Raw genomic sequence first — 14,965 nt, 5'->3', positions numbered from 1 at the left:
TATAAAGACATGTAATTTGCCTCTGTTAAAAAAATCATGAATTCTGAAAAGGTACACGCAATGGGAAAAACATGTCTGTTCAAACGTATAAACAATCGAACTTATTATTTTATGTATGATCAATGCTATTTTGTTAGTGAAGTCAACAATCAAACCAATAGCGAACATGTTGTATTTTGCTTGGACAAAATCATATAGAAAAAACTCTAATATCAGAGCAAATGCACACAATAGCTTCTAGTTCATGCGTATGTAAGTTTCTTGGTAAATTTTTTCTACTCTTCTTTTTATTGCACACTTACTAAATATATATATGCATGGGTAGGTGAAACAATATTTTTGAATGTGATGCTTGGATTTTGTTTGTGTGCTTTTGTTTTTCTTAAAATATATGACTGGCTTCGTGTGCATGAAATACATAACTCTTCCAAATTATTTAAAATTTGATTTTTGCTGATATTTTATACTGGCTTCATACTAAAATATGATATTTGCCTATGACATGATGCGAAAACACCGGAGTAGCGCAACCACAGTTGTTATTAGTGTAAATGCTCTTAATACGTTTGGCTATCAAGCCTTGGCTATGCCATACAGTAACAATAGTTTCATGAAGAATATTCATAAACACCATATTGTTCAATAAGTCGTTTCTTATTGAAACTGAATCGACACTTGAATCGATTCAGTGTTGCTTATGTTTAGGAATCTGGCACTTGAACCAGTTCCTACTGCAAAATCTGAATTTGGCACTTAAACCAACTTCAGGTGGATTCAAACAATATTTTTGAGCAAATAGGCACTTGAACCTATTTGCAGTTGAATTTTAATAAGCACTTGAACTAATTAAAACGCAAGGGCTGTTTTGTATTGAATGATAAATTTATTAGAAAATGTTGAGGTTTTATACACATGTGGCAAGGTGTTGATGCATATTATTCCCACGATAATGCTCTATACCTTAAGCTGCATTAAAGTAGCGATTAGATATCGCTCAGCTTAGTCGTGGGAACGGTCACAGTTCTCATGGAAATTGTATGCATTGACAAATAAGAATATTACTTGCGTAATTTCCTTAGCAACCTGGTATATGCTTATAAACTTATTTTCTTTTAACCTTGAGCTAAGTCCATATACCAGCTTGCTTTACAAACATAATTATTATTTAATAAGTACAATACTGACCTTGCACATGTAATTAAATTAAGTTAATAGTTCTAGTTAATTTTGTATAATTAATTATCTAAGGTTTATAATTGTATTCTATATAATTTAAGTAATTAAATTTAGTTAATAATTCTATTGTATTTGATATAAGAATATAATAATAAAAACTTAATATATAAAAAATAATCAATTATTGTATAATATGTGTCCAATTTGGACATAATAATGATCAGCCTAAATCTTGTATTTTAAGTAATATATTATAAATTATATATTTCAGATTTATTCTATTATTTTTGTTTTGTTGTCAAAGCAAATTTTTATTCTCGTAATGTTAATGACTTGATGTCTTAGCCTTGAACGGTGGGTTAAGACATCAACATTTACCAAAAACAACAACAACATTTGTATATCACACGAGCACAATTTGCTCGTCATAGGAAACTGCAGATAAGCCATGCATTTGGAATGTGCAATTCTTTAATACAGAACATTATGAGAAATGAAAATTCGTTTGTGAAAGGTCAGTATTATAATTATTAAAATAATAGTTACGTTTATAAAGCAAACTGGTATATGGACTTAGTTCAAGGTTAAAAGAAAATAAGTTTATAAGCATATACCAGGTTGCTAAGGAAATTACGCAAGTAATATTCTTATTTGTCAATGCATACAATTTCCATGAGAACTGTGACCGTTCCCACGACTAAGCTGAGCGATATCTAATCGCTACTTTAATGCAGCTTAAGGTATAGAGCATTATCGTGGGAATAATATGCATCAACACCTTGCCACATGTGTATAAAACCTCAACATTTTCTAATAAATTTATCATTCAATACAAAACAGCCCTTGCGTTTTAATTAGTTCAAGTGCTTATTAAAATTCAACTGCAAATAGGTTCAAGTGCCTAGTTGCTCAAAAATATTGTTTGAATCCACCTGAAGTTGGTTTAAGTGCCAAATTCAGATTTTGCAATAGGAACTGGTTCAAGTGCCAGATTCCTAAACATAAGCAACACTGAATCGATTCAAGTGTCGATTCAGTTTCAATAGGAAACGACTTATTGAACAATATGGTGTTTATGAATATTCTTCATGAAACTATTGTTACTGTATGGCATAGCCGAGGCTTGTTAGCCAAACGTATTAAGAGCATTTACACTAATAACAACTGTGGTTGCGCTACTCCGGTGTTTTCCATCATGTCATAGGCAAACATCATATTTTAGTATGAAGCTAGTATAAAATTTCAGCAAAAATCAAATTTTAAATAATTTGGAAGACTTGTGCATTTCATGCACACGAAGCCAGTCATATATTTGAAGAAAAAAAAAGCACACAAACAAAATCCAAGCATCACATTCAAAAATATTGTCTCACCTACCCATGCATATATATATTTAGTAAGTGTGCAATAAAAAGAAGAGTAGAAAAAATTTACCAAGAAACTTACATACGCATGAACTAGAAGCTATGTGTGCATTTGCTCTGATATTAGAGTTTTTTCTATATGATTTTGTCCAAGCAAAATACAACATATTCGCTATTGGTTTGATTGCTGACTTCACTAACAAAATAGCATTGATCATACATAAAATAATAAGTTCGATTGTTTATATGTTTGAACAGACATGTTTTTCCCATTGCGTGTACCTTTTCAAAATTCATGATTTTTTTAACAGAGGCAAATTACATGTCTTTATGTTTCTATGTTTTTGCTCATACTTTCTGCTATATAGATCTCCAAGCATTACAACAGCTAAAAATACCGCTCAATTATAAAAACCGTTGATCCAAAGGCGAGAATCTGTTTCAGAAGTTTAGGGAGCTATCACCAAAGGATTGGCACAAAGGTGTTTTATATTATCAACATTTACACTAAATAGGCGAATATCATTTGGATACTGTGACTAGTGAGGACAGCTATTAGTAGTATGTAGTTCTTGTAATATGGAGTCATTCCACTGCTTCCTAATAATGTTACTTCATATTGCTAGGAGCCTGTAGTTTTGCAATTTTATGCTAAAATTGAAAGCAGTGTATAGTAGTTTATTGCTGTTAAGTGGAGTTTTCATTAATTTGCGAGTAAAACGACGACAAACAGACGTCGTTAAATGGAATAATGTCGTCGAACTGATTCAGCTGATATATAGGTTATTATATGTATGGTATCCACAATATTCTTCATTATGTCCTTTATCTATTTTAAAAACGTAATAAACAGGATATGAACATTGTCAGCGCTAAGGCGTGTTGAAATTATTTACATAAATTTTATTAACTGATGAAAATATGGACACATCAAGATTTGGTGTCTTTCTATTATTTGTTGTGAAGTGCATTAACTAAAGTTATTGACGTTACAATAAACATTGTACGGAAATTTAGTAGAGGAAGAGAGGAACAGTTACTACATTAAAAACCATTGTTCATTTATAATCACAGTTTAATATAAATATTCACATAGATGAAAACAATAAAAAATTCTTTGATTTATAAAAGTTGATACTAACTAATTGTTAATTATTCTTAATTGGATATTAAAATATTCGGCTCGATTGTGTGTAGTATGTTGAATCCTTTATGTAATATGCAAACTCGTTCAATGCCACAATAAACTAGAAACCTGGAGAACTGTAAAAAGTAAACTCACATTATTAATAAATTAAATTTAATAAAAAACTAAGACCATATACCTCTACGGAGTCATCATGCTTTGTGCTTATGCAAACTACAATGCGATCGCGAAGTTTTTGTTCCAAGTTTTGTACATTTAATGCTTCGAGTCGTGGTTCATCCAATTGCAAACCAACGAAGGGTATATTTATGCTGTTATCTACTCGCGCTCTAGCATATTCGTTAACACTACGTATATCCAAAGATATCATATCTTGTGGTGCGTACAATAGCAAGTGCACGAAGTTGTTGGCACTTATACGCGGGCTCATTTCCATTTGCAGATGAGTGAGTGTAACATCGGTACTAATATCCTGCAAATAAAAAATGTACAATTCTACAATATTTATAATAAAAATAGTTATTGAAGATGTTAATAAATTGATGACAAATTAATTGACTCGTATACTGGAATCACTGTTTAACGAAGGGTCTCATAAACGGGCAACTCTCTTAACCGACCAATATTGCTAATCCCTGGTTTTATTTTTTATACAAAGTAAGTTTCTTAAAAATGAACAGTTTTCTTAATCGAAAAGTATTTTTAGATCCGTCCATACCTTCTCAATAAAACTATACTTTGTATGAAAACTTAGGCATGGGGTTTAGGAGAGTTGACAAATGTTTCTGTACCGACACGAATAGAAAAAGAGAAATAATATATTTAACTGTCATAATCTTACATTAACAGGTATATGTAGCGAACTATTGCTTATACTCTTAGTATATATAAATGCCTGTAATAGTTTAAAATTATTGTTGTAACTTTTAAACTTACAAATTCTCCTAATTGTTTTGTATGCAGCATATGCGTACGTTGTGATACACTTTTTGGTGTTAGTTCATACATTTTCTGCGATTCCACTACACAATTTTCCATAACTATATCGGGCAAATCAGAGAACAGTAAAATGCACTCATTAAAACCTGACCCCAACAAAGTATTTTTAAGTTGCCGTAGTATCGAAATTCCGATGAATAATGGATATGAATTATCGCCCAGCATAAGTTTGTCCCACAAATGAAGGATTTTATGTAAAGGAAACACATCTGAAATATAATACAGAATATAATTATATATATATTAAATTTGATGACGGAAATACTTACGTGAAAACATTGTAAGGAACCAGGGTATAGCGAATAGTTCTGGTATAAAATTTATACTAGCTAAATGGCGTGCTAATATCGGTTCATGGAATGCGGTTAATTGGGAGAACTTACATAGATATTCTTTTATTATTGCAGAGTTATCCTTAAGGAAAAACCATTGCAAATATTTTGGTATAAATTTATAAAGACTAAGAAAGGCCAATTCTAAAAAAACAAAAGTTAATTTTTGCGCATATACCAAAATCGAGTACCTGTCACACCTTCGTTATTAAAATTTAAATATAAAAATGGTGCAGTTAGTGAATCTAAGCCTTGCCAGTAAACATAATATGGATGTGCCGTCACCCAAGCTTTAAGTAATAGTTTTAGTTTACGATGACCTGAAGGTGAAGAGAGTAATTCATCGTACTGATGACAACGCGGTATGTCTACTTCGATCTGTATATAAAATAAATTTCAAAAAAATAAATACAAAAATAAACTTTTATGGTACACATATGTATGCATCACTTACCTGTCGATCTGTTGACGTGGCTGTAAATTTATCGATTTTCATATAACTGCCATTAGGTATAACACCAAGAAGGCAAGCCCAAATTTGACCGCGCAGCAATGGTGGAATATCCACGGCAGCTTCTTTTAAAATTAAGTCGGTGGTATACGGGTAACCCTGAAATAATAAAAAAATAAATATAAATTGAACACCAATTTTTTTGAAAAGTATAAAGAAAAATAAATATAATAAATATATTATAAATAAAAATCTTAAATGTATACCTTTAACAACCTCGAAAGTAAGCGTACGCGATAAAATTGATATTCAATATCTTTTTCTCTAATTACTAATGGTAACTGCTCCATACCAGATCCAAAATTATATACAAGTTTTTTTGAATGTATAATGGGAAAATAAGCTAAGAAGGTTAAGTTGCGTAAACGTTCGATTAAGTTATTCAACTTTAGCGGCACAACGCGATCATCCATCAAATACGATTGACTACGTTTTGGACCAGCAATGCTGCCATTTAAACATACCACTTGTGGTATAGCTAAGATTGGTGCTTCACTTCGAATTAAACCTTCTTTCTTCAACTCGGCTTGCACATCACCACCGGCTAATTGCCAAAAATAGTATATCTGTTCCAGCGGACAACGTAGCAAACAAAGTTTTGGCTTTTCTGGCACTGTGTAGCAATACTTAGAGAGATTCTTTTGAAATAATGTGTGCGTTACGAGTATTTCAGGCAGTGGACGACCAGCAGGTTGAAGGCATAAACAACTGTCAACAGCTTCACGTAAATGTACATCTAACTGTTGATATAACTCCAGGCAATCATGTTCTCGTGATATTTTCTCAAACACAGAGTTTGACTGACAAAATGATAGTATTTTACGTGATATGGCCGAAATTTTTAAGTTTGGCCAGAGTGATTGTTTCAACAGCAATTCAGCTACAATCATACCCAAGGACCAAATATCACTTTTTATATTATTTTTCCCACCAACCAAGCGCTCTGGTGGCATATATTTTATGTTACTGCGAACAATAAAAATTTATTTAATTTATTAATAAAATATATGTCATTCCTACCCTATGGGAAAAGGCACATATTCGCCACCGTTTGTCATATAAAATAAACCATAATTAAATAATTTTGCATTATCCCATTGGTCCAATAGTATATGCTTTGGCTCTAAATTGTGCACAACTAATTTGTGTTTGTGTAGCTTTTCAATGCCACGAGCGACTTGATAAAAAATACGCACAATTTGCTCTTCACTCAAATTACTATTTTTCGATTTATCTTGCAATGTGGTGCCGAAGTATTCTGACACAACGATTGTACGCTCTGAAAGAGATTAATTTAATCGTTCAAATTTAAGTCGCTTTGATTAATGGGCGGTGTATAATTACCATGTTTGCCACGTATGATGTCGATGTATTGGCACAAGTTCTCATGATGCAATTCCTTCAAACGCTGTGAACGCCCTAATATTGCTATAGAATTCGGTGTCAAAGGTAATCCTAAAATGTTTTTGATAATAAAATTGAAAATAGTAATTCGATATGAACTCGTATTCAAAATACAGAAATAAATTTTAGATGATATTGCCTACATTTCTTATAAAGGAATTAAGATAAAATATTTGATTCTTATTATTTCGATCACTAGAAATATAAAACTTTCACAAACCATTACTGCCACAAACATCACCAGGATGTGTTTTGGCAAAGAATGTTGTAGCTGCTAAACGTGTTTCTGGCTTAGCCGCAGAAGGGCTCATCCTTCCTGCTAATCCAAACTGTTAATTAATTAATATAAAATCATAATTTTTAATAAACAATTGGTTAACTGAAATTACTGTGAGTAAAGTATTTACATTAACTTTCTCAGTTTATGGGAATGATTTGGAGTGGAACAGTAAATGCAAAAAAACATATGATTTCGGCTCTACCCAATATCGACAGTGTTGCATTTTTGATATTTTATTCTAATAATTATGCGAGTGCAAAAATTATAAAAATATATATACAATATATATTATATGAATATATATGAATTATATATGTATGATTATATATTTATTTATAAATATTGAAAGTAATTAATACTAGTTTTTATGAAACAATGGAAAAGATGTATTAAGTCTAACTAGCCGAAAAACTGCACTAATGGATTATTGATATTCAGTGTCACACTAATATTAATTAAGCATACGTAATTAATATGCACACATTTTCAACCGTAGAAATATTGTCAAACACAAGCGTTGCAACCGTTTCACAGTTGAGATATATTGAACTATGCACTTACCGTATTTTCAACATTTTCCACCTGTTAATATTACAACGGGTAATTATTTAAGTTCCACTGGGCCTTAACTCGCTTTACGAACCCTTAGCAGTTAAATAATAGCATTTTTATATTTCGAACTTAAGTGTACGAACTTTACTAAAGTTGATTCTTAAACGTCAAACGCTTACATTAGGTCTGTTCGAAAGCTACTCGTAGTAAAACTTAAGTAAAACACAAGTAAAGTACGAACTGAGAGCGTAACACAAATAAAATGTTGGCACTTTACACTCTTTACAGCTTTGGGTAAAATCTGATGAGAACACAAATGCCGCGCAAATAAAAAACACAAAAATTTGAATTCGAACCAAAATAGCTGATTCACACATCAACACAAATCTTACTTGAAATAAAATGTACGAGCAAAGACTGTGTAGCATTTTCAAATTTCGACCGGGACGGTACGCTCTCTCAGATACTCTCATTTACTCGAAAATTTATTGGTTTAAAAAGGTACCATTTCTGTAAAAAAAGGTCCAAAATTTTTCTATTGTCTTTTTATAAGAATATACAAATTATATGAAATGTACAAAAAGTATAAAACAATACAACTTACATATATAAAAAAAATTAATTGAAAATATCCACAATAAAGTTGGGTCGCCGAAAATGTACCATTTTTTGAACATGAGTACCAGCGTACCAAACGGAAAAAAAAGTACCAATTTTGGTACTAAAGTACCATAAGTGGCAACCGTGGGTGGAACGCACTTGTGTATAACCAGTATTACTCAAAGTTAGTATGAGTAGCTCGTGGAACAGAGCTATTATTTGCAACTACAGTTTGCGGTAGCGTAAACTCGATTGTGCCAAGAACGAATTAAAAAAGAAAATAATTTTTTGTGTGTGTTTTTATCTTTCCCTAAATTAATTATTACATGATTTTGAAAATTTCAGCGAAATAGTTGTAAATCGTATTAATATCTAATACTAAATTTTCTATATTAGAAAAGTTAAAATAAGTAATGTGTTAAATACAACTCGTTAAAATACAACTCTGCCTGAGGGTATCGTTAGCGTAGTCACACATTTTACAAAATTTTCTATTCTACACTTTATATTTCCGCTTAGCAATATCGTTCATTTCGTTTCTGCTGGAGTGAGGGTGCAGACGTGTTTTAGTTGTAAGTATTTCTATTGGGGAAAAATGTGCTAATTTATTTAATTGAAGTGCAATAAGTGCGTTTATTTTTGTAATATTACAAATTTTGTCTCAATCAAATTTTTTCAATTTTTTTTTTATTATTTTATATTCGATCTTTAGTATTGCACGTGTTTAAATATTAATTTGATATGATGATAAATTTTATAATTCCTTTTGCGGTTTCCACCAGAAGAATTTTTTCTAAAAATTCTAAAGATGGCTTTAAGGTGTCTGAAGAAAATAATCTACATGAATTTTCTATTTTTATTTATTTTTTTTTTTCTTAATTTGTGTGTAAAAATTGTATTTGTCCTAACACGTTTTTTTTTTTTTTTATTTTTCATGCAAATAGAAAATGGCGCATCGATACGCAACACGTGGAAAAATACCGCTTAATGGAGGATGACTTTTAATACCGGTAAGTTAATGCGGAAATTCATATTCAATTATTTTTTTAATTACAAATGATGATAAAAGATGACGAGACTGAGATTAATATTTCCATGTTTTTATTTTGTGTATTTTTCACAAAATTAAAGCAATTATAATGTTAATCGTAGATGATACGGCAGCCTGACTTACATAAAATAAATTTATCATCTCAATAGTGATTTTGCCAATAGTAAAGTAATCTTATTTTGCAGCTACTTTTATATAATTGGATACATTAACCAAACTTAATTACTACCAACATTGACTGAATTGCATGGAAGGCTACCAAAAATAAAAGTAAGTTTGCTTTTAAATTTGTCTTGGCGCAGGATTGATTTTGTGATGAATAAAATAGACCTGTACTGAAAATTTTTGATAGAAATGTCATCTGATTAGACTAAGAAAATTTTTTTTAAACCAAAGTAAGATTTAAAGATGTTTAATCTATATAAATTTTTTATTTGCAGTGCAATACGGTATATGACTACATTAAAGTCTTGGCGCAGAACCAACGTAAAGCGACAGCCCATCAAGTTAGTACCACTTTATTTGTTTTAAATAAACCTTTTTTTTAATTTTATTATGATGAACAAATACAGACCTGTACTTAGTAATTTTGTGAAAGAAGTAAATCACTGATCTTAAATTAATATTTATATATATAGTATGAAATGCGGTTATAAAAGTTTTAATAAGATTGCATTGTATTTATTTCAGCACAAACGATGGATATCTGAATTGATCTCTTGGTCGGACTACTATAATTAAGGTAATTATTGGTTTAAACTTGTATATAATTGTTATATTATGCTAAAATGATGATACAATATGGCTTTCCTTTTGCGGTTTCCACCAGAAGTTAGCTAGTGATGGTTATGGACGTCTGATTTATAAACGTTCATAATTTTATGTATTTAAAATGAATATTGATTGGTGTACTTATAAGCTCTTCTTATTATTTGCAGGTACTATCTATATCAAGTAGTGCTTGGATATATGTAACAACAGTACTATGTCGTTAAATTTACATGGCAGGGAAAGCTGGAAGTTAACGTATGAGAATTATTGGTTAGTATTTTACATTTATTAAAATATATTTATAAATTTAAAAGTGATGAAACCTTTTTACCGATCTGCAATGAGGATTAAAAACTAATAAAGCTCAATAGGACTGAAATATTTTATTTAAATATTAAAAATGTCGTTTTATTGCAATATTATTAATATATTATTATTTTTTTCTTCTTAGATTTGACACACTATTGTGTGTATTGTGATAGCGAAATGACGCATATACAAGTTTATTAGCGACATTCAATTATAGAAATACAGCTTTTACTTAAAGGTAAATATTAACTTCATAAATAATATCAATATTTAAAATTAAGAAAGTTAAAATGATGATTCCAAATGGCTTTCCTTTTGCGGTTTCCACCAGAAGTTTGCTAATGACGGTTTAGGACGTCTGATTCAAATATGCATTATTTACTTTTATTATATATACTTAAAACATTGTTTTTATAAATGTTTATTTCTTGTTTTTTTCAGTTTTGCTATTGATTCAGTGAATCTTATTTTACTCTGATGAAATAATAGGAGTTAAACGCTATTGACTTGAGTAACAAAACACTTAAAGGAAGTAGTAAAAACGGTTTCTAGTTGAATATAGTACTAGTTGCAGTAATATTCATAAGGCTTACAATGATACTGATGCTGAAACTATGGTTATGATTTCGGAGATAACCAGGCGATTGATAAAATACGTCAAAGTCTACTTATGAGTAGCGTAATTTATTATATACTTGATTAAATGTTACAAAGAGTATTATCTGCAATAAATGTTATATACAATTTTATACAATGTGAACAATTTAATATCGGCTGGGAATATATAGCAAGCAGGAGTGAAGATAACTGCAAAATTATGTAGGTTTAATAGTAACAAGGATAAAATTTTAGTTATATAGAAAGTAATTTTTGGAGATGTATATTCAGTAACTTTGTCAATATGGTTTAAAAATAATTAAGTTTTTTTGGTTTGTAATAACGGAAGTTTTTAATATAGATTATTCAATTTACGCATTTTGTTTTTTACTACTAAAATGTACATAGGGTTGTATTTAAACAAACTGCGAGTTATTTAAAATGGCATAATAGGTTTGTGTCTAGAATTTATTTTTTTATTTACAACAAATTGGTTTCCGTATAAAAATAATTGAAATAAAAAAATAACTTCATCATGTTTAATTAAATTCATATAAACATTATTTATTACATTAAATGAAACAAGCTTCAAAGTAAACATAATTTTAATGCGCTTAACTCCATTCACATCAGAAACTTTTACTGATTATTTTGTTATTCACTTACTATTGGTTTTAAGATAGCCAAAGCTTGTATTTAAAATAATTTCAGTAGTGTAAGAGAAATTTTTTATCTATTAAGCAGTTATTTTTATCTTATTAAGCAGTCATTTTCATCTTATTAAGCAGTCATCGTGCATTAACAATGAACAGACATATAACTGGTTCAAGAGTAAACGCTAAGCATATTTTGGTAAAGCATAGAAGTTCTTGTATAAGAAAAATAATAATTTAAACAAAAATGAGCACTACTGTCAAGGAAGAAGATAAAGTTAGTCACAAAAGTGACCACTTCATGCTGGAGGAAGACGATGAATTTGAAGATTTCCCACCAAAAGATACAAACACTGAAGAAGATGATATATTAAATGACCGTGCTGACAATTGGGATGATGATAACGTTGAAGACAACTTCAACCAACAGTTGAAAGCACATTTCGTAAAACAATCTAGAAATGCAAGTCGAAAACTCACGTCAACTGCCTTTGATAACAAAAAAAAAAAAAGAAAATATAATTTTAACATATATTTATATATATATACTTTAATACATAAAATTATAACTGGTTCAAGTTGCAACATTGAGTGCAATTTTTATTATTTATTTCAATAGATAATATTAATTGAAATGCAAATTGCAATAAATGCCATGCAATTGTTGCAGACTTATTGCAATACTAGATTGCCATTTAGTTTTAGGATTCTATAAGAATTTGTAAGAATTAAACACTGAACACACTGTATAAGGTATTAAACAGACCTTAATAATATCCAAAGCTGTTTTCGATATTTGCCATTTCATTTTAATTTCAAATAATCATTGCCAGATATTACTTAATTCATATGCCTGTTTGGTTAATTCACTACAAACCCTAAAAAAATTCATAAAATAAATTATTAATGCGTCCTTGTTATTAATTTATCAGTTTCTATATGAAATACTACCTTTTTATAACAATTTATATTGAATTTGTAAAATATAAATAAAACAAAGAAATCTGACCTTTGGTTAAATAACTAACTTGATCATCTATTTGAGTTAAATGCAGAAAAACAAAGTCAGTTTCAACAACGCAACATATATAAACATAATCCTTTAAATCATATCGAAATACGACGTTTTTCATATTCTCAAGTAATCAAACCCTAGTAATCTGTATAGTATAGATCAGGGCTGTCCAGACCCGATGCCATCGCGGGTAAATACAAATCACTATACAGATTGGAGGGCCGCAGAATAAATACATACGTTTATAATTGTTTTCGATAAAAAATAAAATTTAGTTTTATTAATTTATCAATTTAAACTCATTTATTTGGTATACCATAAATATTAAATAATGTGATTATACCAGTACACCAAAAGAAAATTTTCGTAATTGTCGTAAATTAAAAACATATCGCGGGCTGCGCAAACATTAACGAGTGTTAATTTGAACAGCCCTGGTGTAGATAACTGATTTAACAGTTCGAATCTCGCGGCCAGTGTGAATGCCATATAAGTTAATTGGTCTAACGAACTCGGTGGAAACGTACTGTAATTCAATAAGAAATCGGCTTAATTATACCAATTCGTGAGAATTTTTAAATGTATGCACTGAACGTACTCCTGTACTAAAAAGCTAAGTAAATATTATGTGTATGTCGTGTTGTAGAGAAAATAATTCGTTTTTGATATTATTTAGTGTAACGTTATTAGAAAATTATTAATTATAAATCGAACGTTTATATAGTTAGTTTTAATATTGTGAAATTTTAATATTGCAACTTTGGCAGAAGCGTACGGCATGACATTTTCTGACATTTTGAGTTACGCGACAGTGGGTAACCCCGTTAGTAAGAAAATTGGTGAAATGTTTAAAGATAATGCAGTAAGTTTATATTTATAAAATATAAAAGTAATCTTATATTTCTTTTATAATATATAGAACGCTAGTTCTACAGTAAAAACTGTAGTCAAAGCTACAGCTGGGGTTGTAGAAAAGCCGCTCCAAAGCTTGCCACCATTATGGAGCCTTCTGGGTCGTAACAAGACTATTGTAAAAATTGCAGGTTTAAGTGGGGCAGCTGCAGTTATTATTGGTGCAATTGGTTCACATTCGCATTTTAATGGTCCAGAAGAACAGGATAACAAATTGCTTTTTGAAACCGCCAACCGTTTTCACTTCTTCCACTCGATTGTATTGCTATCAGCTCCAATAGCTAAGTACCCTGTAGTGGTATGTAATGATATGTTTTAATCTCTTATTTTAATAAAATATTTATTCTTTTAAGACTGGATCACTTATTGGAATCGGCACATTGTTATTCAGTGGTGCCTTGTATTACCGTGCGTTTTCAGGCAAAAGTCTTGTGAAAATGATGGCACCCTTTGGCGGTACTTGCCTTATTATGGGCTGGTTGACATTTATGTTGTAAACAAATAATTTTAATATAATAATTACGAAAGTAATTTAGTATGTAAGTGCACAAGGCATTTTAATATAACAGACATGAAAACAATTATTTTGTTTTAAATGCACTTTTACAAGTTTGTAAATGTTAAACACAAATAAATATGATTGATTTTTAAAAAGAAGTTAACTTTATATTTACATTTATGGTCAAAGCGATTTTTTAAATTTAAATATAAATTTTGAACTAATTTAGACTATCGTAAAAAGAACTTTTGGACAAGTTAAATTTACACTTTAAAGTAAAACAATAGTATATGTTTGTTTTATTATATAATTATAAAAATTATATATTACATTAATGTACGCTTTTATTTACGCTTATTTGGTTAATTATACTCCTATATATGTATAACTATGTGTATTATTTATACTATTCCCTATTCAAGTGCTGCATAAAAATATTCAATTTTCAAAAATAGTTAAAAAAACTATGTTAATTTGAAAAGTTTTTTAATTCAATACAAAATGAGATAATGAACAATAAAAAAATATTTGTCTATTTGTGTATTCGTAATAAAATATTTGTACCTATTCAAGTGCGTGGCAGTGTATGTAATATGAAGCTGTGTTCAAGAGGCTATCTTTCATGTCTAAACCTTTTTATTTAAGTTGATATTAAATGTAATAAAAAAAACTCTACGATAATCATGTAGAAGAGTAAATGTTAAATTAATGAAAGTATACGTTTCCAGACAATCCGTATAATGGATCTCTTATCGTCTGAAATAGCATTCAAGAACGTGAAAAAGAACGATAG

The 14,965-nt window shown here is 29.7% G+C and overlaps 2 protein-coding genes and 1 long non-coding RNA gene across 5 annotated transcripts; 2 read left to right on the top strand and 1 right to left on the bottom strand.

Annotated features, from left to right (window-relative positions):
• Nucleotides 1–3,661: 3,661 nt before the first annotated feature.
• LOC119671474 (TBC domain-containing protein kinase-like protein) lies at nt 3,662–7,359 on the bottom strand. Its single transcript, XM_038082119.1, has 11 exons — nt 7,341–7,359; nt 7,154–7,262; nt 6,874–6,984; nt 6,550–6,808; nt 5,736–6,495; nt 5,473–5,628; nt 5,219–5,396; nt 4,956–5,162; nt 4,624–4,895; nt 3,866–4,159; nt 3,662–3,803 (listed from the first exon to the last, which is right to left on the bottom strand). The coding sequence occupies exons 2-11, from the start codon at nt 7,242–7,244 to the stop codon at nt 3,699–3,701; spliced, it is 2,433 nt and encodes an 810-aa protein (XP_037938047.1). The 5' UTR covers nt 7,245–7,262; nt 7,341–7,359; the 3' UTR covers nt 3,662–3,698.
• A 1,536-nt stretch (nt 7,360–8,895) lies between these two features.
• LOC119671472 lies at nt 8,896–11,239 on the top strand. 3 transcript variants are annotated; one of them, XR_005251815.1, is made up of 8 exons: nt 8,896–8,937; nt 9,310–9,375; nt 9,602–9,686; nt 9,857–9,922; nt 10,107–10,158; nt 10,355–10,457; nt 10,639–10,734; nt 10,938–11,239. It is a non-coding gene; the product is annotated as an uncharacterized LOC119671472 (long non-coding RNA). The 3 variants fall into 3 exon arrangements; XR_005251817.1 differs by having other exon boundaries at nt 10,086–10,158; XR_005251816.1 differs by lacking the exon at nt 8,896–8,937 and adding an exon at nt 9,112–9,184.
• Nucleotides 11,240–13,435: 2,196 nt separating this feature from the next.
• LOC119671471 (transmembrane protein 256 homolog) lies at nt 13,436–14,328 on the top strand. Its single transcript, XM_038082118.1, has 3 exons — nt 13,436–13,623; nt 13,681–13,971; nt 14,027–14,328. The coding sequence occupies exons 1-3, from the start codon at nt 13,540–13,542 to the stop codon at nt 14,168–14,170; spliced, it is 519 nt and encodes a 172-aa protein (XP_037938046.1). The 5' UTR covers nt 13,436–13,539; the 3' UTR covers nt 14,171–14,328.
• Nucleotides 14,329–14,965: the final 637 nt, after the last annotated feature.

This window comes from Teleopsis dalmanni, chromosome 1 (assembly GCF_002237135.1).
Source record: "Teleopsis dalmanni isolate 2A chromosome 1, ASM223713v2, whole genome shotgun sequence".
Taxonomy (NCBI): Eukaryota; Metazoa; Arthropoda; class Insecta; order Diptera; family Diopsidae; genus Teleopsis; species Teleopsis dalmanni.
This window is presented reverse-complemented; position numbering and strand designations above follow the sequence as displayed.